At 44.1% G+C, this 25,434-nt stretch overlaps 2 protein-coding genes across 6 annotated transcripts in view; both read left to right on the top strand.

The window, feature by feature from the left end:
* NBEA (neurobeachin) overlaps positions 1-25,434 on the top strand; it is an 858,254-nt gene that overhangs the window by 199,128 nt on the left and 633,692 nt on the right. For 4 of the 5 annotated variants that reach the window (XM_048847621.2, XM_048847613.2, XM_048847638.2 and 1 more), the window contains exon 7: positions 25,209-25,328. The exons of the other annotated variant lie outside the window; for it this stretch is intronic. In XM_048847621.2, the coding sequence (XP_048703578.1) occupies positions 25,209-25,328 (120 nt within the window). The remainder of the gene's footprint in view (positions 1-25,208; positions 25,329-25,434) is intronic. 5 annotated transcript variants of the gene reach the window in all.
* LOC142070977 (uncharacterized) lies at positions 11,816-13,638 on the top strand. The gene is made up of 2 exons (XM_075125074.1): positions 11,816-12,559; positions 13,142-13,638. The coding sequence occupies exons 1-2, from the start codon at positions 11,974-11,976 to the stop codon at positions 13,636-13,638; spliced, it is 1,083 nt and encodes a 360-aa protein (XP_074981175.1). The 5' UTR covers positions 11,816-11,973.

Consider the following 25,434-nt stretch of genomic DNA (forward strand, 5'->3'; position numbering starts at 1 on the left):
CAGATATGAAAATGATACATGCACACAAATAGGATATTCATATTTTTCATAGACACCTTACATGGCACATTTTGTATCATAACATTTTGTATCATACATCATAACTATGTCATAATCATATAATGATACAACTATGATGAATATGGGGTGCTGTGTCACAGCTGGGGACAAAGCACTATGGATAGCTGCCCAGAATGCTGAGTGCTCGCTTTGAAAAAAGTCAGTACCATGTGTACATGCTGATTCAGAGCAAAGCAGCGAAAACCCGACCATGTGGATGCAATTATTTTGGAATGTTTATTCTGCAACAGTTTAACAGAAACCTAATCCACAAGCATACACTCTTCCTTGCCCCATGTGTAGCTAAGCCCTTAGAAAGATACCAAGTCTTGATTTAAAGATTTACAGATTTGATATAGATTAGTTTTGAAAGTACAAACCTATAGTAGCAATCAATAGTAAATTAATTTTATATGAATTCAAATAAATCCTTTATTTTGCCATGGTCTTTCTGGGACTTGATCCTTTTTCAGCTCTTTTGTCTGTGCTTTTTGGAAGCAATTATACGTGTATTACAATCCCAGGCCAAAACAAAATTGCTTACCTTTTGATTAAGGTTTCAGTACCAAGATGCTGTTGGTCTTAGTGGTTGTTTCTTTTCTTGTTACTGCTAGAACTGTCAGTCTTTATTTTATCAAGAAGAAGTCATCTCACTCATTTTTACCATAAATGAGCATAGTTTGTTTGGTTGTAACTCTGATCTTGCTGTAGGCCATCCTTGGAAAAATGTCAGTTTTAGTTTATGCAAAATTGGCTCTGTGTTCACTCTGAGGCTTTACTAACTTTGAACTAGTAACAGATGTATGCTTCATTATGTGAGTATCACTTTCAGGTGATCATGTGTTCACTGACTTGCCAAGTGTATCTAGTGTGGATGATTGCTTACCAATTTTGTATTCAACAGAGATTACACTTTTTAGCATCATGTGTTGGGTATAGGAGGTGCTGAAAAGAAAGACTTCATTGGATAAAGTTGGGTATTTTGTAATGAGATCTTATATGCATCTTTTATTTCCCATTAATATTGTGTATATGTATGATGTGCACATGCAGTATAGTATATTGGGGGAATATACCACCAGCAAATACAATTGCCAACTCCAGCATAAGAAATCCAAACAGTGTCCTTTGCAATTTGTACCTAGATTTCTTGTTGCCTTGTTTAGAGATTTCACTCCAGTTGTGATCAGATGCTCCTCCAGCATAAAATGTGCATGTAGACCTTCAAAAGATGCACCTATTGACAAAACAACTGGCTAGTTAAATTGTAATTTTAAAACTGGTGGATTGATGATTGGTGTTTTTAGCTACTTAAATGCCAGTTTTGACTTCCTAGTGGTAGGTAATCTTATCTTCTAGTGATTTTCTTAAGGATTTACTTGTCATAGATATTTTTTGGCAAAAACTGTATTATCCTCCATCTCTGAAGAACAACTGATTTTATTCTTTACTGAACCACAGGTAAGCTATCCATGCTCAAGTTATGGGCAACATAGAATTGTTCTGTTAGACAAGTTTTCCAGAGAATGAGAGTGAGAGATCACATTCCTCTGAAGATCTTCCTAGTTGTCTCTAGTTTTGACTAACAAAATATTTTTTGTCATTTCCAGATTTTTCCACTTCACTGACAAAATGATATGAACTGTTTTAAAATTAAACACCACTAAAATTCATGAAAGCTAGCCTTTTCCAATATTAATACCGCCACTGGTTTTAATTTTAATGTATTTTGATACATATTACATATATAAAATATGTAAAACAGCAAGGCAAATATAAAGCATATGTAATAAAAATAGTGAACTATAAAAAGGGAGATTTTTACTAAAATATAATTAGGCATGTTAAAGGCCCTAGAAATATTTTTAAAAGACAATCCAGATTATGAACACTGATGTGGAGTACTTCTATTTTAAAAATTACACAATTTTTCAAGCTAAGAATATCTATAAAGGACTCCCTCTTTTTTGGACACCTACATAAATAAATAAAAACAGTTTTAAAAAACCTTCATTTATTAAAATTGCTCCTGAACTTGTAATCATTTTATTTTTGAGCCACTTGTGTAATTATTAGCCCATGACAAGCTCTAACATACTGCATACTTTTTCTGTACTATCTAAGAGAAACACATTACATTTGTTATAATGAAGGAATTCATTATACCTTCATTTTATGTGTGTATTCATCTGGACTGAGTGTTTAAATTTCACTGGCACTAAGCTCATGGATACTTCTTGAACACACTTAGATGCACACACTGAGAAAAAATCTAAGTTGGGGGTGACTGATTTGATTTTAAAAGTTTATAAATCATGGCCATGTGAATTTAAGAAATAAAATGTGAATTGTTGCAACAGTGAACTTTTTATTTAGAGAAACATTATGTAGTAATATAATCATTAAATCTTCTATTCAGCTGGGTATTGCCATATTATAGAGTGAGCCTCTTAACTCATCCTATTCTATCTGGAGATTATAACATATAGCTGTAGCATCACAGACTGATATGTCTTTTTGCACTACTTGCAGAACAATTCACTTAAAGTGTGACATCTTGTGGCACTAATTATTTTTGAGAGCCTGAGAAGCCAGCTTCTGTTGTCATGCTTTCCAGAACCCAGCAATGCAGGCTGAATGAGATGAAAGTAGTAGTGTGAATCATGTTTTTTAACTTCCTTTTCTTATTTCATTTGTAACTGAACATCATTTAAATTATTTTAGTGGCTTTCCCTTTCTCTCTCTCTATATATATTTTCCTTTTAAATATCATTCTTTAACAATACAATGCACACAGGATTCTCACTCTTGGACCTCAGCTTGCTAGTGCAAGACAAGGTCTTAAAATTATCAGCTTCTGAAACTCTGGTAGGAGTAGGAACAGCTCCCATCTTCCATTCCATCTTTCATGGCCTCAGCTCCCTCTAGGACCTTGTCAGTTATTTTCTAGCCATAGCCTATATAGGAACTCCCTGCAAGAGCTCTGTGCTGAACATTCTTCTTTGAGAGCTGTCCCCATGGGTGCTCCACTCTAGGTGTTGGTGCGTCCCTGTGCCTTCGCTCTGAGGTTTTTACAGGAGTACTCGTACGGGTCGTGCATGCGCAGAGCTTGCCCCCCGCTCTGAGTGTACCTTAATAGTACGTGTGCACGACTGGTCTCCTCAGTTCCTTCTCTGCCGTCCCTGGCCTGAGACAGAGCTCAGCAGACTCGTTAGAAAACTTTTTCTCCCTTGTTACTCTTACCCTGTTAGATAGTTAGTTACCAATAGTATTAGTTATTAGTGTTACCAGTAGTCTTAGTTTCTCTCTCTCAAAAAATAAAAAATAAAATTCTCTTAGTTCCTGTCAGCGCAGCCACTTTCAACATGCTGGCTCCCCAGGCTTTAAGCACTGCTCTGATTGTAAGGATGCCATCCCTCTGTCAGATGGCCATTCAAAATGCATAAAATGTTTGGGGGAGTCCCACATCCCCCCAAAATGTGCCCACTGCAACAAACTTAAGTCTAGGGCACGAAAGGACAGGGAGTTGAGGCTAAAGCTGCTCCTGCTGCAAAGATCCTTAGGGTCCGCTTCAGACCCAGGCACTGATTCTGGCTCCGCTCCATGCCACAGCCCCTCCCATCTCTAAGAAGATGAAGAAAACTTCAAAAAACCATCACCTTCTGTCACCTGCGAAGCGAACTTTGCGGGAGAAGGCTTCTCCCAGCAGGTCTACTGCCTCCCTCCCAGAGCTTCCCCAGCTGAACAGTTTTTTGATGCGCTGGGCGCAGCCTGCCTGCAGCTATGGTGGTAGCGCACTGCTCCGGTGCCGAGGCTTCAGGCTTCCAGTTGCCTGCCTCTCAGATGGCACCTTTCGGCACTGCGGTGGAAGCGGTGCCGACACATGCAGCCGTGTCTGACCCCCAACAGGCTATCGCCGCTCTCCCGTCACCGACACCCGCTGAGCTGGCCGGCAGCCAAACAACTTTACAGAACACCGGTGTAGAGGAACTTTTCGTTGCAGCAGATTCCTCTTGCACAGCCCTCACCACACAGAGGCGCTTCAGCACTGCAATTTACACAGTCAAGTGACCTGCTTGTCACCCATTCTGCAGTCACCCTTACTGAATGCCTACTTCTTGACAAATGCTCAGCCAGGGTCCGAACAGCCTTCCTCCAGTGAGGAGGAAGCTGGTCTCCAGGAGGATTTTTCACCATATGAAGAGTTTCGTCTTCAGACCTCAGTTAATACAGGTCATAGAAACATCACCTTCTCCTACTCTCAGGATCCTGCCCCGTGGATGGTACCACAGTGGCAATATTGGTCCCCATGGGCATCCTATCCTCAAGACCACACTCGCTATGCCACCTCAACCAGGCCCGACACTGGCCTGGCACCACAAGCTCATGAACCTGCCACTGGTGCCAGTCACCAGACAGCACCATCAGAAGTGCAGAATCAGGCACGACCTGTCTCTAACCCAGTAGACCCAGTTGTTAAGCCTGACGAAGCCCTGCTTCCTCCTCCCCCGTCATCTTCAGATGACTTTTCAAAATTTCAAGACCTTTTCAAAAGAGTGGCCAGTAAATTAAGAATCAATCTGGAGGAGGTTCCTGAACAGCAGCATGAGTTAATGGACATCCTGCAGCCGCCGCCTTCTTCCAGGGTTACATTGCTGATCAACCCAGCCCTTCTGGAACCTGCCAAAGCCGTCTGGCAGACTCCTGCTGCAAGCTTACCTACCTGCAAACAAGTGGACCACAAGTACTTCATCCCTTCCAAGGGCTCTGAATTTCTTTTCACTCATCCAGCACCTAATTCGCTGGTAGTTGGTGCAGTCAACCAAAAGAACAAGCACCAGTATCCCCATTCCACCCCAGCCGATAAAGACTGTAAACGTTTAGATCTGCTTGGACGTAAAGTATACACATCTTCCCACCCTACAATTTTGAATAGCTAATTTTACGGCCGTTCTGGCAAAATGTGATCACAAAAATTACAACAAATTCATGGACTTTATTGAGGACATTCCAGAAGCAAAGAAACAACAATTCATTGCTTTAGTCTCTGAGGTACAAATCATATCACGTACCGCTCTTCAAGCAGCCCTTGATGCGGCCAGTACTGCAGCAAGATCCACCGCTACGTCAGTAGTCATGCACCGAGGTTCGTGGCTCTCTTCCTCTTCATTTCCTCGAGAGGGGTCCAGACTACTATTGAAGACCTTTCATTCAACAGCGACAAACTGTTTGTCTCCACAACGAACGATGTCCTTCACTCAATGAAGGATTCAAGGGCAACTCTCCGGTCCTTAGGAATACAAACCCCTACGAACAGAAGGCGACAATATAGATACCAACCTTACCAATGTTCACACTACCCCACATATACCCAGCACTTCCAGAGATCACACGACCAACTACAGCAACAACACCAGAGACCCAGATACCAGCGTTGCCGCCCCAATTCTGCAGTAGTGTCTCAACCCCCTCCGAATAACAAGCAGATTTTGAAGCCTTGGTCGAGGGTTTTGAAAACAATTTTCCCACTTCAGCGCTTACACTACCTGTCCCTACTTTTGGACACTGCCTACAACCATTCTTCCATTAATGGTACAACATTACCACTGACAAGTGGGTTTTAGAGGTCATCACACTTGGCTATTCCATCCCCTTCCTATCCATGCTTCCTACCCACCCACCCTCCCCCGTCCCTCTTCAGGGACCCCTCTCATGAGCAACTGCTCCCGCAAGAAGTACATCATCTCCTTGGGAGCAGTGGAGCTTGTGCCCAAAAGACACAGAGGGAAGGGGTTTTACTCCCATTATTTCTTAACAGAAAAGAAAATGAGGGGGTTGGCGACCAATTCTGGACCTCAGGTGGCTCAACAATTTTATCAAGAAAAAGTTCAAAATGGTTACTGTCACCACCATAATCCCAGTGCTGTAGCAGGGCGATTGGTTTTCAGCCCTCGACCTACAGGATGCTTATTTTCATGTGACAATACATCCAGCCCACAGACACTTCCTTCATTTCACCCTCAGCTCGACATATTTTCAATACAGGATACTACTCTTCGGCCCTCCGTGTTTTTTCCGAGCTCCTGGATGTAGTTACTGCCCACCTCAGGAAGCAAGGAGTCACAATATTTCCTTACCTAGACGACTGCCTCCTCAAAGTCTCAATGCTCAACGAAGTGCTTTGATTCACGCAACTCACCATCGATAGTTTCCTATCCCTTGGCCTACAAATAATGACAAATCCACATTAATTCCTACCCAGCACCTGGAGTTCATCGGAGCACACCTCGATTCCCGGATGGGAATAGCATCTCTCCTGTCCTATTGCTTCAACACCATAAAGCAGCTGGCAACATAACTTCTCAACAGTCCTCAAGTCACCGCTCGAGACTGTTTACAACTACTAGGTCACATAGCTTCGTGCACTTTCGTGGTCAAAAATGCCCGACTCTACATGAGGTGCTTCCAAGCTTAGTTGGCCACGGTTTACAGACCCAATGTGCATTCCCTAAACAAACCCCTATCCATACCTTTCCAAGTCAAGGACCGTCTCCTATGGTGGACGGTTGCCTCCAACCTCTTCCCTGGAGTCCCCTTTCTCCAGGAGGCTCCATCCATCATAATGACTTATGATGCATCCCCTGGGTGGGGTGCTCACACATTACATCACACAGCCCAGGGGCTATGGTCTCCAATGGAAACCTCCATGCACATAAACGTCCTGGAACTTTGTGCTATGAGCAATGCCTGCCGTCGCTTCCTCCCATTAATCCGGAACCAACATGTACGGATAATGACAGACAACATTGCCTGCATATTCTGTGTAAACGGGTAGGGAGGAGCTTGCTCTCATTTGCTTTGCACAGAAGCTATGAAACTCTGGAACTGGTGCCTTGCGAACAATATCCGGATATCAGCCGCCTACCTTCCTGGGGCTATGAATACCACAGCGGACGAATTAAGCAGACAGTTTCCATGGGACCATAAATGGGAGATAAACTAAATGATCATCATCAACATATTCCGCATTTGGGGCTACCCAACCATAGACCTATTCGCAACTGCGGAAAACAGGAAATGCCCCGAATTTTGCTCTAGAGCAGGACTGGGCAAACGCTCCCTGGGAGATGCATTTATGATTCTGTGGCACCGGAACTTACTCTATGCTTTCCCCCCAATCCCGATTCTCAACAGAGTTCTGACAAATATGCAAACAGATTGTGCCAAGGTGATCCTGATTGCTCCAACATGGCCTAGACAAACATGGTTCCCATTCCTCACCAGAATGTCAACTCAACCACCAACCTCATTGCCTCTCATTCCAAACCTCCTATTGCAGCAACACTGCCGATTTCTCCACCTCAACCTGTCCATGCTTCACCTCAAAGCTTGGTTCCGACATGGTTCTCCCAAAACGAACTAGCAAGCTCTGACGAAGTTCAGAGTGCTCCTACATAGCACAACACAGTCTACTCGCACCACCTATTTCCAAAAGTGGAAAAGATTTACACAATGATGCTCAACTAAACAACTGCCTGCTATGTCTCCACCTCTTCCTCTTATATTCAACTACATGTTAGACCTCAAACAATATGGCCTTTCTTTTAGCTCCATCAAAGTCCACCTGGCTGCTATGACAACTTTCCACGATAAAATTGACAGTACCTCTGTGTTTGCTCATCTGATCACTAAATGTTTTCTCGGAGATTCATAGATACTAAGGTCAGAAGGGACCATTATGGTCATCTAGTCCGACCTCCTGCACAACGCAGGCCACAGAATCTCACCCACCCACTCCTGCGAAAAACCTCTCACCTATATCTGAGCTATTGAAGTCCTCAAATCGTGGTTTAAAGACTTCAAGGAGCTGAGAATCCGCCAGCAAGTGACCCGTGCCCCATGCTACAGAGGAAGGCGAAAAACCTCCAGGGCCTCTTCCAATCTGCCCTGGAGGAAAATTCCTTCCCGACCCCAAATATGGCGATCAGCTAAACCCTGAGCATATGGGCGAGATTCACCAGCCAGATACCCAGGAAAGAATTTTCTATAGTAACTCAGATCCCACCCCATCTAACATCCCATCAAAGGCCACTGGGCCTATTTATCATGAATATTTAAAGATCAATTAATTACCAAAATTATGTGAGCTGTAGCTCATGAAAGCTCATGCACAAATAAATTGGTTAGTCTCTAAGGTGCCACAAGTACTCCTTTTCTTTTTGCATCATACCAAAGGATTTCAATCCCTATACCCAGATGTTAGACATCCTACTGCTCCACGGGACTTTCACTTAGTATTATCTTGCTTAACTCAACAACCATTTGAACCCCTAGCCCCTTGCTCCCTCTTACACCTTTCTATGAAAACAGCATTCTTAGTGGCAATCACTTCTGCCAGACGGGCAGGAGAAATAGCAGTTCTCATGGCAGACCCACCATATACCCTATTTTTTAAGGACAAAGTTACCCTTCAATTACACCCCAAATTTCTTCCAAAGGTCCATTCATCATTCCACATCAATGAACCAATACACCTGCCGACCTTCTTTCCTAAACCACATGCAAACTCTTTTGAATCCACAATGCATACCCTAGACGTATGCAGGGCTTTGTCCTTCTATTTGCATAGAACCAAGCCCTTTAGGAATTCTTCTAGACTCTTTGTCTCCGTCGCAGAGCGATCCAGGGGGACACCTATTTTGACCCAGAGACTTTCAAAATGGATTTCTGACTGTATCCAACTCTGTTATCAGATACAGAAAGTTATGCCTCCAGCAGACATCAGAACTCACTCCACTAGATCGATGGCTACCTCCGTGGCTTTTCTAAGCAAAGTTCCCCTGACTGATATCTGTAAAGCAGCCACTTGGTCTGCTGAACGCACTTTTGCTAAGCACTATGCCCTTACTCAGGGCCCCCTCTCGGATACACAATTAGGCAGAGCTGTTTTATCTACTGCATTTCTACCCAAGGCAAAGTCCCTGTCTCCTTGAGATACACTGCTTTTAAGTCACCTGGAGTGGAGCACCCACAGGTACAGCTCTCGAAGAAGAAGAGGTTACTCACCCTGTGCAGTAACGGACGTTCTTCGAGATGAGTGTCCCTGTGGATACTCCACTACCCACCCTCCTCCCCTCTACTTCAGAGTTGGGGTAGTCTCTGTTGTAGAGAAGGAACTGAGGAGACCGGTCACGCACGCGTACTATTAAGGTACACTCAGAGCGGGGGGGGGGGGGCAAGCTTTGCACGTGCGCAACTGGTACAAGTACTGCTGTAAAAATTTCTGAACGAAGGCGCAGGGACACACCAACGCCTGGAGTGGAGCACCCACCGGGACACTCATCTCGAAGTTACTTCAGTTACTGCACAGGGTGAGTAACCTCCTCTTGTCTACTGCAACTGCAGTACTTGTTTTTGAGACTCTTTAAGTTTGATTTGATAGCTCAGTTACATTTTCCTTTGGTCTCTCCCTCTATTATGAGCTCCTCTCTCCCCAGCACCTTTTTCATTACAAATTTAGCACTGGCTTCAGCACAGAGCATACGATGTGTTTCTGGCAGTGCTGTCAGATTGATGCCATTTTGATGTCTGGTGTACATTTAGGTGTAGTGGTAACCTGAAGCAATTCAGAGTCATTAGCATATCCATAACATCTGCTGCACAAACAGGTGAAGCTACATAAAGGCACTTCCACCAGATCTCGACTTCTATGTAAGTAACAAGGTTAAGGTCAGGCTTCCTCCCAGAGTCTAAAAGTGCTTGAGTCTACATTTGCGGCAACAGAGCTACTCCTGTTAGTGCTTTACTGCTTGTATTTCTTGACATCAGATCACCAGTGTATGCATGCTCTTAGGTCAACCTGTTGGTATTTAGAGACCTATCTTTTTTAAACCCTCTCCGCATTTTGAACCGTCTTTTCTCATGGGGCAAGAAAATTGTTCTTTGATGAATGAGAATTAGACTGTGTTTATGCTTGGATTCTTTTGGAACGTTACAATTTGGGCCAGCTGCTGAAGGAGCACTTATATTCTGTGCCCTAATGAGCCTTTTTTGTCACCTAAGTTCTGCCTGAAGTTGATACTGTCCCCCCCCCAATGCATCTGTGATCTATAGCAGGGGTTCTCAAACTTCATTGCACTGTGACCCCCTTCTGACAATAAAAATTACTACATGACCCCAGGAGGCGGGACCGAAGCCTGAGCAAACCCAAGCCCCGTGCCTGTAGTCTGGGTCCCAATGTGCAGGGCTGAAACCCTCAGGCTTCGGCCTTGGGTGGTGGGGCTCGGGCTTCAGGCCTGGGCTCCAGCAAGTCTAAGGCAGCCCTGGCGACCCCATTAAAATGGAGTTGTGACCCACTTTGGGGTCCTGATCCACAATTTGAGAACAATGTGATGTATAGAACAGAGATTACTGGGCATATAAACTGTCAGAACAGTTCCCTATATGCTGTGCAATTACATCATGTGAAGCAGGAGCAGCATAGCAGATAGAGCACCCAGAGGAAGTCAGAAAGCTTCTTCATTGCTTCTCTGCCCTTACAATTGAGACCCAAGACTATGTGGTTTTGAATCACACAAGTCTCTTAATGCACTCTTGTAAACTGTGCTCTTTGGTATAGAGTATATACAATCTATACTGATTGTAGTGTGGAGTACCAAAGTTTGAAATGGCTGTATGTTTCTCAGTTTCAATATCGCCTATGTACGTTGCTTGCTGTGCCACACCTTGAAACAGGGCCTTGATTTGTGTGACAGTGGGCCAAAAGGCTTGAGAGGCCTTCGCTGGGTAGAAAATGACAAGAACTTGAATCTAGAATAGTGGTTTTTCACCCAATGACTGGCTCCAAGTCATCCAGTGACCTTCAGCAAAACCTAGCTAATGGTTTTGTAGTGGCATCTCTCCCCTCCAGTGAAAATCCATTCATTGGTAATCAATCTCTTGTCTTCGTTCAAAAGTGACATTCCTGCACCCCCACTCCCAATGCAAGTCTGTTGGTCTGTTAGCCAATTTCCTGCTGCCGTTCCACCACCACAATAGGGGGATGGACCTGGGAGAAACTTCACAGGGTGATACCTCTCTTTGTTCACCATTGCCTCTAGCCAATCATTGTTTTTGGGTGCAGGTCATATGCCATCTCACACTAAAATAGAAAAGATCTGGCAGGTTGTTTATTCATTCTCCCTATGAGTGTTGCATTCTCTCTCTTATATATTGTACTTCAATTAGAATTTTGCCCTGTCTAGGTTTAAGTATGCCAAATGTTTGGGCTCCCAATGCTTCCTTTGGGAAATTATTCTACGGAGTAATAGATCTCTCTATTGTCATTCAGCCTAAAATTTTCTTTTTCTTAACTTTAATCCAAGGCTCCTGGTTATACCCTCTCATGATGATTCCTCTTCCTCCGTAGTGTTTCTATCCCTTAAATATTTGTAGATGGTTATCACATCTCTCCTTTTTTAACCTCTCAAACAGAGGGGCCCATTTCTTAAGCCAGATCTTCCCCATGATTCCACCCCACTAACCAGTCCTGTTCCCATACCTGCCTTGCAGCCATTCGAGATTTCCATGAAGACTGAGCCCTGGTCTACACTAGGACTTTAGGTCGAATTTAGCAGCGTTAAATCGATGTAAACCTGCACCCGTCCACACAGTGAAGCCCTCTTAAAAATTGATTGTCTTACTCCACCCCTGACAAGTGGATTAGCGCTTAAATCGGCCTTGCCGGGTCGAATTTGGGGTTCTGTGGACACAATTTGACGGTATTGGCCTCCGGGAGCTATCCCAGAGTGCTCCATTGTGACCGCTCTGGACAACACTCTCAACTCAGATGCACTGGCCAGGTAGACAGAAAAAGAACCGCAAACTTTTGAATCTCATTTCCTGTTTGGCCAGCGTGGCAAGCTGCAGGTGACCATGCAGAGCTCATCAGCACAGGTGACCATGATGGAGTCCCAGAATCGCAAAAGAGCTCCAGCATGGACCGAACGGGAGGTACGGGATCTGATCGCTGTTTGGGGAGAGGAATCCGTGCTATCAGAACTCCGTTCCAGTTTTCGAAATGCCAAAACCTTTCTGAAAATCTCCCAGGGCATGAAGGACAGAGGCCATAACAGGGACCCGAAGCAGTGCCGCGTGAAACTTGAGGAGCTGAGGCAAGCCTACCAGAAAACCAGAGAGGCGAACGGCCGCTCCGGGTCAGAGCCCCAAACATGCCGCTTCTATGATGAGGTGCATGCTATTTTAGGGGGTTCAGCCACCACTACCCCAGCCGTGTTGTTTGACTCCTTCAATGGAGATGGAGGCAACACGGAAGCAGATTTTGGGGATGAAGATGATGATGATGATGATGATGAGGTTGTAGATAGCTCACAGCAAGCAAGCGGAGAAATCAGTTTTCCCGACAGCCAGGAACTGTTTCTCACCCTGGACCTGGAGCCAGTACCCCCTGAACCCACCCAAGGCTGCCTCTTGGACCCACTAGGCGGAGAAGGGACCTCTGGTGAGTGTACCTTTTAAAATGCTATACATGGTTTAAAAGCAAGCATGTGAAAGGATTACTTTGCCCTGGCATTCGCGGCTCTCCTGGATGTACTCCCAAAGCCTTTGCAAAAGGTTTCTGGGGAGGGCAGCCTTATTGCGTCCTCCATGGTAGGACACTTTACCACTTCAGGCCAGTAGCACGTACTCGGGAATCATTGTACAACAAAGCATTGCAGTGTATGTTTGCTGGCATTCAAACAACATCCGTTCTTTATCTCTGTGTTATCCTCAGGAGAGTGAGATATCATTCATGGTCACCTGGTTATAATAGGGTGCTTTTCTTCAGGGGACACTCAGAGGTGCCCGTTCTTGCTGGGCTGTTTGCCTGTAGCTGAACAGAAATCTTCCCCATTGTTAGCCATGGGGAGGGAGGAGGGTTGAGGGGGTAGCCACACGGTGGGGGGAGGCAGAATGCGACCTTGTAACAAAAGCACATGTGCTATGTATGTAATGTTAACAGCAAGGTTTACCCTGAAAGAGTGTAGCCATTGTTTTATAAAATGTGTTTTAAATACCGCTGTCCCTTTTTTTTCTCCACCAGCTGCATGTGTTTCAATGATCACAGGATCTTCTCCTTCCCAGAGGCTAGTGAAGATTAGAAAGAAAAAAAAACGCACTCGCGATGAAATGTTCTCTGAGCTTATGCTGTCCTCCCACACTGACAGAGCACAGACGAATGCGTGGAGGCAAATAATGTCAGAGTGCAGGAAAGCACAAAATGACCGGGAGGAGAGGTGGCAGGCTGAAGAGAGTAAGTGGCGGGCTGAAGACAGGGCTGAAGCTCAAAAGTGGCGGCAGCATGATGAGAGGAGGCAGGATTCAATGCTGAGGCTGCTGGAGGATCAAACCAATATGCTCCAGCATGAGCTGCAGCAAAGGCAGCTGCAGCACAGACCGCTGTTACAGCCCCTGTGTAACCAACCACCCTCCTCCCCATGTTCCATAGCCTCCTCACCCAGACGCCCAAGAACGCGGTGGGGGGGCCAGCTACTCCACCACAGAGGATTGCCCAAAAAACAGAAGGCTGGCATTCAATAAATTTTTAAAGTTGTAAACTTTTAAAGTGCTGTGTGGCATTTTCCTTCCCTCCTCCACCCCCCCCCCCCCCCCCGGGCTACCTTGGTAGTCATCCCCCTATTTGTGTGATGAATGAATAAAGAATGCATGAATGTGAAGCAACAATGACTTTATTGCTTCTGCAAGCGGTGATCGAAGGGAGGAGGGGAGGGTGGTTAGCTTACAGGGAAGTAGAGTGAACCAAGGGGCGGTGGGTTTCATCAAGGAGAAACAAACAGAACTTTCACACCGTAGCCTGGCCAGTCATGAAACTGGTTCTCAAAGCTTCTCTGATGCGTACCGCGCCCTCCTGTGCTCTTCTAACCGCCCTGGTGTCTAGCTGCACGTAACCAGCAGCCAGGCGATTTGCCTCAACCTCCCACCCCGCCATAAACATCTCCCCCTTACTCTCACAGATACTGTGGAGCGCACAGCAAGCAGTAATAACAGTGGGAATATTGGTTTCACTGAGGTCTAAGCGAGTCAGTAAACTGCGCCAGCGCGCCTTTAAACGTCCAAATGCACATTCTACCACCATTCTGCACTTGCTCAGCCTGTAGTTGAACAGCTCCTGACTACTGTCCAGGCTGCCTGTGTACGGCTTCATGAGCCATGGCATTAAGGGGTAGGCTGGGTCCCCAAGGATAACTATAGGCATTTCAACATCCCCAACAGTTATTTTCTAGTCTGGGAATAAAGTCCCTTCTTGCAGCTTTTGAAACAGACCAGAGTTCCTGAAGATGCGAGCGTCATGTACCTTTCCCGGCCGTCCCACGTTGATGCTGGTGAAACGTCCCTTGTGATCCACCAGAGCTTGCAGCACTATTGAAAAGTACCCCTTGCGGTTTATGTACTCGCCGGCTTGGTGCTCCGGTGCCAAGATAGGGATATGGGTTCCGTCTATGGCCCCACCACAGTTAGGGAATCCCATTGCAGCCAACCCATCCACTATGACCTGCACATTTCCCAGGGTCACTACCCTTGATATCAGTAGATCTTTGATTGCGTTGGCTACTTGCATCACAGCAGCCCCCACAGTAGATTTGCCCACTCCAAATTGATTCCCAACTGACCAGTAGCTGTCTGGCGTTGCAAGCTTCCACAGGGCTATTGCCACTCGCTTCTCAACTGTGAGGGCTGCTCTCATCTTGGTATTCATGTGCTTCAGGGCAGGGGAAAGCAAGTCACAAAGTTCCGTGAAAGTGCCCTTATGCATGCGAAAGTTTCGCAGCCACTGGGAATCGTCCCAGACCTGCAACGCTATGCGGTCCCACCAGTCTGTGCTTGTTTCTGGAGCCCAGAATCGGCGTTCCACCGCATGAACCTGCCCCATTAGCACCATGATGCATGCATTGGCAGGGCCCATGCTTTCAGAGAAATCTGTGTCCATGTCCTGATCACTCACATGACAGTGCTGACGTCGCTTCCTTGCCCAGTATCGCTCTGCCAGGTTCTGGTGCTGCATATACTGCTGGATAATGCGTGTGGTGTTTACTGTGCTCCTAATTGCCAAAGTGAGCTGAGCGGCCTCCATGCTTGCCTTGGTATGGCGTCCGCACAGAAAAAAGGCACGGAACGATTGTCTGCCGTCCCTCTGACGGGGGGAGGGGCGACTGATGACATGGCTTACAGGGAATTAAAATCAACAAAGCGGGGTGGCTTTACATCAAGGATTATTTCAGACAGGACTTCACGGAGGGTTCCAATGAGAAATGGTGCACCTAAGTAATTGTTCTTATTGGAACAGGCTAGATTTACCTCGCTGCACCTTCTCTGTGAGTGACTGCAGTGTGACCTAGAGGAATGAGTACCCTAGACGGGGCGGGGGGTGGGCAGGGAGGGGGAGCAAATGAGTACAAAACAAATCTGGTCTATTTATTGTTTTGAGCCACTCCATCTCTTTTCTGCATCTTTGGCTGGCAGCAGACGGTGCAGAAGGACTGCAAGCCATCCACATCTCATGGCTGCTCGGCAGAAGATGGTACAATAGGACTGCTAGCCATCCTCATCTTTGGCCTGCCTGGCAGAAGATGGTACCATAGGACTGCTAGCAATCCATATTGCCTGCCTGCTCACCATAAGATGGTTCAGTAGGACTGACTGCAGGACTAAAGAGAATGACCTGGTCAAGTCACTTCTAATGTAGTCCCTGCACCCATGTCTGCCCAGGCGCTCCTGGCCGACGTGGCCAGGAGCACCTCGGACATGACGATGAAGGCTACCAGTCCTATTGTACCATCTGCTGCCACAAGGCAATGGGTTGCTGCTGCTGTGTAGCAATGCAGTACCAGGTCTGCCAGCACCCAGGAGACATACGGTGACAGTTACCTGAGCGGGCTGCATGCTTGCCATGGTATGGCGTCTGCACAGGTAACTCAAGAAAAAAGGCATAAACGATTATCTGCTGCTGCTTTCACGGACGGAGGGAGGGAGGGAAAGGGGGCTTGACGATATGTACCCAGAACCACCCGCGACAATGTTTTAGTCCCATCAGGCATTGGGATCTCAATCCAGAATTCCAGTGGGCAGCGGAGACTGCAGGAACTGTGGGATAGCTACCCACAGTGCAACACTCCGGAAGTCGACGCTTGCCTCGGTACTGTGAATCATAGAATCATAGAATATAAGGGTTGGAAGGGACCCCAGAAGGTCATCTAGTCCAACCCCCTGCTCGAAGCAGGACCAATTCCCAGTTAAATCATCCCAGCCAGGGCTTTGTCAAGCCTGACCTTAAAAACCTCTAAGGAAGGAGATTCCACCACCTCCCTAGGTAACGCATTCCAGTGTTTCACCACCCTCTTAGTGAAAAAGTTTTTCCTAATATCCAATCTAAACCTCCCCCACTGCAGCTTGAGACCATTACTCCTCGTTCTGTCATCTGCTACCATTGAGAACAGTCTAGAGCCATCCTCTTTGGAACCCCCTTTCAGGTAGTTGAAAGCAGCTATCAAATCCCCCCTCATTCTTCTCTTCTGCAGGCTAAACAATCCCAGCTCCCTCAGCCTCTCCTCATAACTCATGTGTTCCAGACCCCTAATCATTTTTGTTGCCCTTCGCTGGACTCTCTCCAATTTATCCACATCCTTCTTGAAGTGTGGGGCCCAAAACTGGACACAGTACTCCAGATGAGGCCTCACCAATGTCGAATAGAGGGGAACGATCACGTCCCTCGATCTGCTCGCTATGCCCCTACTTATACATCCCAAAATGCCATTGGCCTTCTTGGCAACAAGGGCACACTGCTGACTCATATCCAGCTTCTCGTCCACTGTCACCCCTAGGTCCTTTTCCGCAGAACTGCTGCCTAGCCATTTGGTCCCTAGTCTGTAGCTGTGCATTGGGTTCTTCCGTCCTAAGTGCAGGACCCTGCACTTATCCTTATTGAACCTCATCAGATTTCTTTTGGCCCAATCCTCCAATTTGTCTAGGTCCTTCTGTATCCTATTCCTCCCCTCCAGCGTATCTACCACTCCTCCCAGTTTAGTATCATCCGCAAATTTGCTGAGAGTGCAATCCACACCATCCTCCAGATCATTAATGAAGATATTGAACAAAACCGGCCCCAGGACCGACCCTTGGGGCACTCCACTTGATACCGGCTGCCAACTAGACATGGAGCCATTGCTCACTACCCGTTGAGCCCGACAATCTAGCCAGCTTTCTACCCACCTTGTAGTGCATTCATCCAGCCCATACTTCCTTAACTTGCTGACAAGAATACTGTGGGAGACCGTGTCAAAAGCTTTGCTAAAGTCAAGAAACAATACATCCACTGCTTTCCCTTCATCCACAGAACCAGTAATCTCATCATAGAAGGCGATTAGATTAGTCAGGCATGACCTTCCCTTGGTGAATCCATGCTGGCTGTTCCTGATCACTTTCCTCTCATGCAAGTGCTTCAGGATTGATTCTTTGAGGACCTGCTCCATGATTTTTCCAGGGACTGAAGTGAGGCTGACTGGCCTGTAGTTCCCAGGATCCTCCTCCTTCCCTTTTTTAAAGATGGGCACTACATTAGCCTTTTTCCAGTCATCTGGGACCTCCCCCGATCACCACGAGTTTTCAAAGATAATTGCCAATGGCTCTGCAATCACAGCCGCCAGTTCCTTCAGCACTCTCGGATGCAACTCGTCCGGCCCCATGGACTTGTGCACGTCCAGCTTTTCTAAATAGTCCCTAACCACCTCTATCTCCACAGAGGGCTGTCCATCTCTTCCCCATTTTGTGATGCCCAGCGTAGCAGTCTGGGAGCTGACCTTGTTAGTGAAAACAGAGGCAAAAAAAGCATTGAGTACATTAGCTTTTTCCACATCCTCTGTCACTAGTTTGCCTCCCTCATTCAGTAAGGGGCCCACATTTTCCTTGGCTTTCTTCTTGTTGCCAACATACCTGAAGAAACCCTTCTTGTTACTCTTGACATCTCTGGCTAGCTGCAGCTCCAGGTGCGATTTGGCCCTCCTGATAACATTCCTACATGCCCGAGCAATATTTTTATACTCTTCCCTGGTCATATGTCCAACCTTCCACTTCTTGTAAGCTTCTTTTTTATGTTTAAGATCCGCTAAGATTTCACCATTAAGCCAAGCTGGTCGCCTGCCATATTTACTATTCTTTCGACTCATCGGGATGGTTTGTCCCTGTAACCTCAACAGGGATTCCTTGAAATACAGCCAGCTCTCCTGGACTCCTTTCCCCTTCAAGTCGAAGTCTGCTTTCCTGAAGTCCAGGGTCCGTATCGTGCTGCTTTCCTTTCTTCCCTGTGTCAGGATCCTGAACTCAACCAACTCATGGTCACTGCCTCCCAGATTCCCATCCACTTTTGCTTCCCCCACTAATTCTACCCGGTTTGTGAGCAGCAGGTCAAGAAAAGCGCCCCCCCTAGTTGGCTCCTCTAGCACTTGCGCCAGGAAATTGTCCCCTACGCTTTCCAAAAACTTCCTGTGGAAGCACTCCGCTGATTTAATGCACTTAATACACTTAGAGCATTTTCTGCGGGGACACACACACTCGAATATATAAAAATTATTTCTAAAAAAATGACTTCTGTAAATTCGACGTAATTTCGTAGTGTAGATATACCCTCAGCTGCTGGATCTGGAGCCTGAACTGTGCTTTGTTCAGAGTTACGAACATTTCAGTGTTACAGACAACCTCCGTTCCCTAGGTGTCCATAACTCACACTGTATATGCAGTGTGGCTTAATTAGTTTAGCTCTCGGAACCCTTACTACTGCTTTTCTTGAGGTTTAAGATTAACTGTGTAATACTATTTGTATTAAATATAACTCCTTATGCTAAAGTTCTTGTTTCTTTGAAAGAAAAAATGTCCATGCTCAATAATATTTAAATTGTCCCTACTGGAGTTTGTTTACATACATACTTTTCTTAGACAGAGAAGGCAAGCAGTGCTGCTGTTGTATGACTGGGAGATGTTTTTCTGCAAATTGTGGTATATCTTTGTGAGCCCATAGGCTTATTGTGATGGCTGTATCTTCACAACAGAAAAAGTTAGAACATATATTTTAAATGAAAGCTTTGTTTTGAAGCTATAATAGAATGCAATAAAATTTTCTGGGACACTAGAGGAATTGCAGGATTTACTGGTTTTGATTTTTTTTATTATTATGCGTTTGTAATTTTATCCTGTTCCTGATTTTAAGGTAGCATGGTCAAAACATTTTGCACTCTGTTTCAGACATTTTCAATTTCCCTCAGGCAGATTGTTCTATCAGTATCCCTCATCCCTGCAGAACTCAGCTCAGGTAGAGTAGGAGTCTCTGACTACGTCTACAAAGCTATGTTGAAACAAAAATTGGTGTGAAGTCACAGAGGGGCAAGATTCTAATTAGTCTGCTAAATATTAACAGATATCCCCTGATGCGTGCTTAGTTTTCACTTGCCCATAACTTATTTAAAATCTTTCTCTCTCTTGCAAGCAAATAAATTGCACTAATCCTCATTGAGGACTGATTTTTGCTATCAAGAGGGGAAAAAACCCCAACAAAATCAGCATGCGGTTAGAATTTTGTTTGGAGTGTTTTTTCTTTCCTTGTCAAAATGAATTTCCACTGAACACATTTTACTTAAACTTTTAGTTAATTAGAAAAACAACAACAACAACAACAAAACACCAAGCACCTTTGAGCAGAGCGAGAGAGAGGAAGGAAAACTTGTTTGCAATTTTTTTTAAAAAATTCACGTGATTTTAATGCATACTGTTGCACAGTCTTTTCCATAGCAGGAGTTATCACCATTCACTCTAGAATCCACAATGGCTGCTCTGTAGTACTTGATCTATTTAATTTATTGTATGTCCACATTTACTGCTCCTGTGGAATATGAGCGCTTCCAACAGATGTAGGAGGAAAAACAGTTAAATGTGGCCCATAAATAGGATTACTAAAATTCCATCAATTTTAGGATTATATATCAAACACTTAAATTGGCAAGTGTAAGCAGGGCATTCAGCATGTAATTGATTTTAAACTTAATATTTCTTCATTTCCAAATAATCCTTTTTCATTCAAAAGAATTCAGTTGTGACATACAAACTATATGTTCAAGAATCAGGACACCTACCACTTAAATGCAGCCACTTATGAGAGGGGAAAGAATTTAACAGTGCATAGCAACATTACAGTTTAAAACAGAAAGTGAATGATAATTTTATATTAAAAAAAAAAGACTTTCTAGTTTAAACTGTAGGGGGGAATGAAGCTATGCAGAAGGTTATTACCCAAGTTGAAAATTGGCCAGGATGTGTAGCATTTATTACCCCCTCTCTTATATACAGTGTGATTGGGTGTTTAATGGTCACAATTGATCAGGCTTGCACATTTATATTTTATTGAAAAGACTGCACCACTTAGCTCATTAAGATAAATGTGAAATTATCCAAACTTGTCTATGCAGCCTGAGGGGAGCAAACTTGTTTCATGTTTAATTATTTATTTATTTTTAACTTTAAGAAGAAAAAAGCCTAAAGAACAATCTGGGAACTGCTGCCTGTGAAATTTTGGACTGAATCCATGAGTGCTAGCTTATGGCGCATGAGAAGCCCAGGACTGAATTTTTTCATACCTAGAAGCATAAAGAAAAAAACTTAGACAAAACTTTCACCACTCAGTCAAGACTTTAAGATATAGGTAAATTAGACACTTGTTAGGCACATTCAAATTAGACAACTTTTGCAAGTCCTCCTTGAAACACATTCAGAAACTTATGACAAATTAAAATGATCTTGTTTGTTTTTGTATGACCAGAAATTGAATGTTAACACATCTTGCAAACACTTACTAATCATCGTTAACTACAGTTTGTAGTTACGTAGTCATGGAGGTAGAAGTGAGACTTTTAATGAAGAGTAACCCTTCCAGTCAGTTAAGCATTGTTTTATAGTTTGAGAGAGAATTCTATCTAAATTTACTGTTTGGGAAGGGATGCTTTAACTACAACAAAGGAACTAGGGATGTGGGGAGACAGGTCACGTTTTGCCCATGAAGCTTCCGCCCTCCTTCCCCATTGTCTTAGAAAAAGTAGTGCTTAATAAAAGGCACTTGTTGAGTTCAAACAGATATAAAGGGGGAGGCTGCATAGGAAACAATTTTTCCTCAGTGTATTTTTTTAATGTGGTCAATATTATCAACTAGCTTCTGGAATTTTAAAATTAACTATTAATGTCCTTAAAAATACTATACTCAAATCATTTACTTTATAATATGTGTACTATTTTGTATTTTGTCTTCATGGTCTGGCACTTGGATGCCTTATAAGCATCCTATAAATGGATTAAATTAATAATACTGTTTCTGAATTGTAGACATTTACTGTAGTTATTGATCTGTGGCCAAGTCTGAAAAATACCCTAATATAAATGATCGTAAAGAAATTTGGCAGAGGCTTAGAGATGCAATTAGACCAAACACATTGGAATTACTTATGTAGGATATTAAAAGATTGTCTTCAGAGTTGAGACACTGACTCATTCAGCAGAAAATCATCCACTGGGTATTATGTAAATCAAAAGGTTAGCAGCTGGTGTGATGATCCACTGAAAACCATGAAATTAGGTCAACCTAGAAAAGCCCATATTGCATGGGTACATAATGTAATTGTTCCAAAGTATGCCCAGTAATACAATTTTCTTTATTAGCTTTATACTAATATTTTCAGCTTTATCATTCTAGGCCACCTTTTAAGGCTGGAACTGAAAAAAAAAAAAAAAACCTGAACATGTTTCTCCATATTGATCAAGTATCAGAAAATAGTTTTTCAAGACTTTTACTAGAAAGGAAGTAAACTTTGAGTTGGCTGGAATTAGAAAAAAATCCTGCATTTCTGCATCAGTAGAGAGAATCTTGGATGGGCATATCATCCAGAATGGGAAAGAAGGGAACATTTAAGGAACCTTACAGTTTAGGGCTTGTCTTCATTACAGTGCTAGCCTGAGGTATAACACAAGTGTTGCTTCTAACCTGATTCCTGTCCACACACCAAAACCTCTGGTTAAGGTGGTGCTTTAACCTGGAGCTAGCTGGCCTGTCAGAAGGTGTTGGTTGAAGTTCAAGTGCTATTGATGCTGCTCAGGCTAGTTACGTAGTGGGGATACAACTACATTGTGCTGCTAATCCGATAGTGTGCAGCTCGAGTGTTTTGCAGTGTGGCCATTCTCACTTGAACTAAGCTAATTCAAGAGGAGTTAGCTCAAGTGTAGATAACTCGAGTTAACTCTTCAATGAAGATATGCTGTTAGATACAAGAGAACCTCAAATATATGAACACCAGAGTTCCGGACTTACTAGTCAACTGGACACCCTCTGAACCGGAAGTAATTGGGCAGCAGCAGAGATGCACGCATGCATGCACCCAAATGCACACAAATACTTTACTACCTTGGAAATGTAGCCTGGGGCTCAGGGCTTCAGCCAGGGGGAAGGGAGGGTTAGGACTGCAGCCTCAAGGTGAAGGGGGGGTGTCAGGGCTTCTGACCCTTTGGAGCACCAGGGCTCAGGGCTTTAGATCTGGAGGAGGTGCTGGGGTTCGGGGCTTTAGCCCTGTGGCTCTGTTCCCAGCTTCTCAGCCCCGTGGGGGGCGCAGGGGCTCGGGGCTTTAGCTATGACGGGAGTACTGGTTTCAGCCGCAGCGCTCCCTTCGCCACCCCGTAGCTAGAGCCCCACACCCCCCCAGATCAAAAGCCTTGAGCTCTAGTGCTCCCGAGGGTCAGAAGCTCTGACTCCCAGTTCTCTCTCCCCAATGGCTGAAGTCCGTAATGTCTTTTTGGAGTTACAGATAACCTCCATTCCCGAGGTGTCTAACTCTGAGGTTCTACTATTACCAATAATAGTTGTTCTGCCCTTGACAAGTTTTTGTTCATTCTGAAGCCTTTTGCTAACCAGGCTAAACCTCATGGGATACATATCTTATTTTTAGGGCCGTACCAAATTCACAGTCATGAAAAACATGTCTCAGACTGTAAAATCAGACCTCCCCTGTGAAATCTAGCTATTGGAGGGGTGGGGAAAGGGCATGTCTGAGCCAGGAGCTCCTACGGTTCACCGGGCTCCAGCTGCTATCCACCAGGCTGGGGAGGGAAGGGACTTCCTCTTCTCCTGTATGGCTGCTCTTGGGGGGAAGATCAGACCCACCTTCAGGTACCTCCCCCAGCTGCAGGAAGGTCTGTGACTGCTACCAGCTCTGAAAGCTCCCAGTGGCATGGGGGAGATCAGACCCACCTTCATCCCTGGGAATCTCCCCCAGTTTCAGGAAGCTCTGCAACTCTGAAGGGAGCACAGAAGGGTGGTAATTCTGCAACCGCCCTACATTAGCTTTGTGACCCTCCTGATCCCCTTTTGGGTTGGCACTCCCACAGTTAAAACACTGACATTTCAGATGTAAACATCTGAAAACATAAAATTGACCAATTTTAAAACACTCTGGCCATGAAATTGATTAAAATGGATTACAAATTTGGTAGGGCCCCATTTATATTCATAAAAAGAAAAGGAGTACTTGTGGCACCCTAGAGACTAACAAATTTATTTGAGCATAAGCTTTGCTACAGCTCACTGTAGCTCACAAAAGCTTATGCTCAAATTTGTTAGTCTCTAAGGTGCCACAAGTACTCCTTTTCTTTTTGCGAATACAGACTAACACGGCTGTTACTCTGAAACTTATTTTCATGTGGAAAGGGACACAGTGCTTAAACGTTCCTGTAGCATACCATTTTACTCATAAAAGTAAAGGAGGAGGATTATCACTGAACAAGAGCTATCAGAGAAGACAAGTTATCTTGATAGTTAACACCCGTAAGCTCAATCAATGGCACTTATAGAAATACGAAATATTGTTCTAAGTAAGATGGGATCACTTAATACAGTAGTGGAACATTTGTCCCTGAAACACCAGAATCTTGGCACTAATACCGTGTATAAAGTTAGCTGATGAAGGGTACAAAACCACTCCATTTGTAGGTGAAGTTAAAGTCAACATTTGCAAAATAAGCAGTAATTTACAAAAAACAACTACTACTTCAGTATGGATTGACCTTTGGTATCAGAACTGCTTGATCTCTCTTCTAGTCAATGCTTACTCATTTAGTGAATACATTTTTAATTCAGGTCAATCTGGAAAAGAGATGCAATACTTCCCAAAACATGGAGTGTTACTTTCAAGTGAGGCCAACTCTAACCAATTGACTGTTATCTGTGTCTGCATGAAGAGCTGAAGTTTAAATTCTATTCCAGATGTCTGGTTTTATTTTTATTCTGAAGGACCAATTTAGAGGATTTTTAAATGTGTATACTAAAACTTGTTTACCATGGACTCTCAGGTATGAGTTGCTGAGTAACCTGTTTCAGAGACTTCTGTAGTTGCTACTCCTTTAGGTTGACAGATATCAAAAAATAATTGTCAATGGATAATTATCATTGAATGGTGGGCTGTTTCCAGTAATATTCCATAGAGATTGGTTCTAGTCCCAGTGCTATTCAATATTTTCTTCAGTGATCTGGAAGATAAATCACTGCTGATAAAAATTAGTGGACGACTACACACATATTGGCCACGTGGTTAGTAATTCTGAGAACAAGGTAGTCACACAGAGTAATCGGGATGTCCGGCCAGGTGGGGCCAATTCAAACAATATGTTTTAATACAGTTTTCAACATGATATGCTTTATTATTAAATGGTCTTTAGACATGCAGATCTTATAAAATAAAAGGATATTATAGCTAAGCTTAACACTTAATTTTCTTTATCTGAACCTCCTTGTTCATGTTTTGTGTGCAGAACAAAAGTTAAATTGTACTTTCAAAAAACACATTTCTTCTACAGTGATTATATGTGCAATTTTTGGACTTGATTCTGCAAAGATATCCAAGTGGGCAGGCACTTAAGCCCATGTGGAGTCTTACTGATTTAAAATGACTCTTTGGAGATGCAAGGATTCCTACTCCTACATTACTTTACAAGATTGGAGTCAAACGTGATATGCTGATTGTTAGCATTTAATAATAATGCTGTATAACATTAATATATTTTCAAATTATTTTTAGTGGTACATGATCAGCATTGTGCACATCTACAATCGTTGGAGAAACAGTGAAATTCGGTGTTACGTTAATGGTCAACTGGTATCCTATGGTGATATGGCTTGGCATGTTAACACGAACGATGTAAGAGATTTTTCTTTCCTTCTTTTTAGTGACTGTTTTCTATCCTCTTAAGTGCATGCATAGAACCATAATTCACTTGTACATTCCTATTTGGTTAAAAAAATAG

Source organism: Caretta caretta, chromosome 1, assembly GCF_965140235.1.
Source record: "Caretta caretta isolate rCarCar2 chromosome 1, rCarCar1.hap1, whole genome shotgun sequence".
NCBI classification, from domain to species: domain Eukaryota; kingdom Metazoa; phylum Chordata; order Testudines; family Cheloniidae; genus Caretta; species Caretta caretta.

Excerpts from the sequence above, each read along its gene's own strand:
- LOC142070977 (XM_075125074.1), top strand. The coding sequence starts at position 11,974 with ATGCAGAGCTCATCAGCACAGGTGACCATGATGGAGTCCCAGAATCGC. Across the intron at positions 12,560-13,141 it reads AGGCGGAGAAGGGACCTCTG|CTGCATGTGTTTCAATGATC; the intron begins GTGAGTGTACCT and ends TTTCTCCACCAG.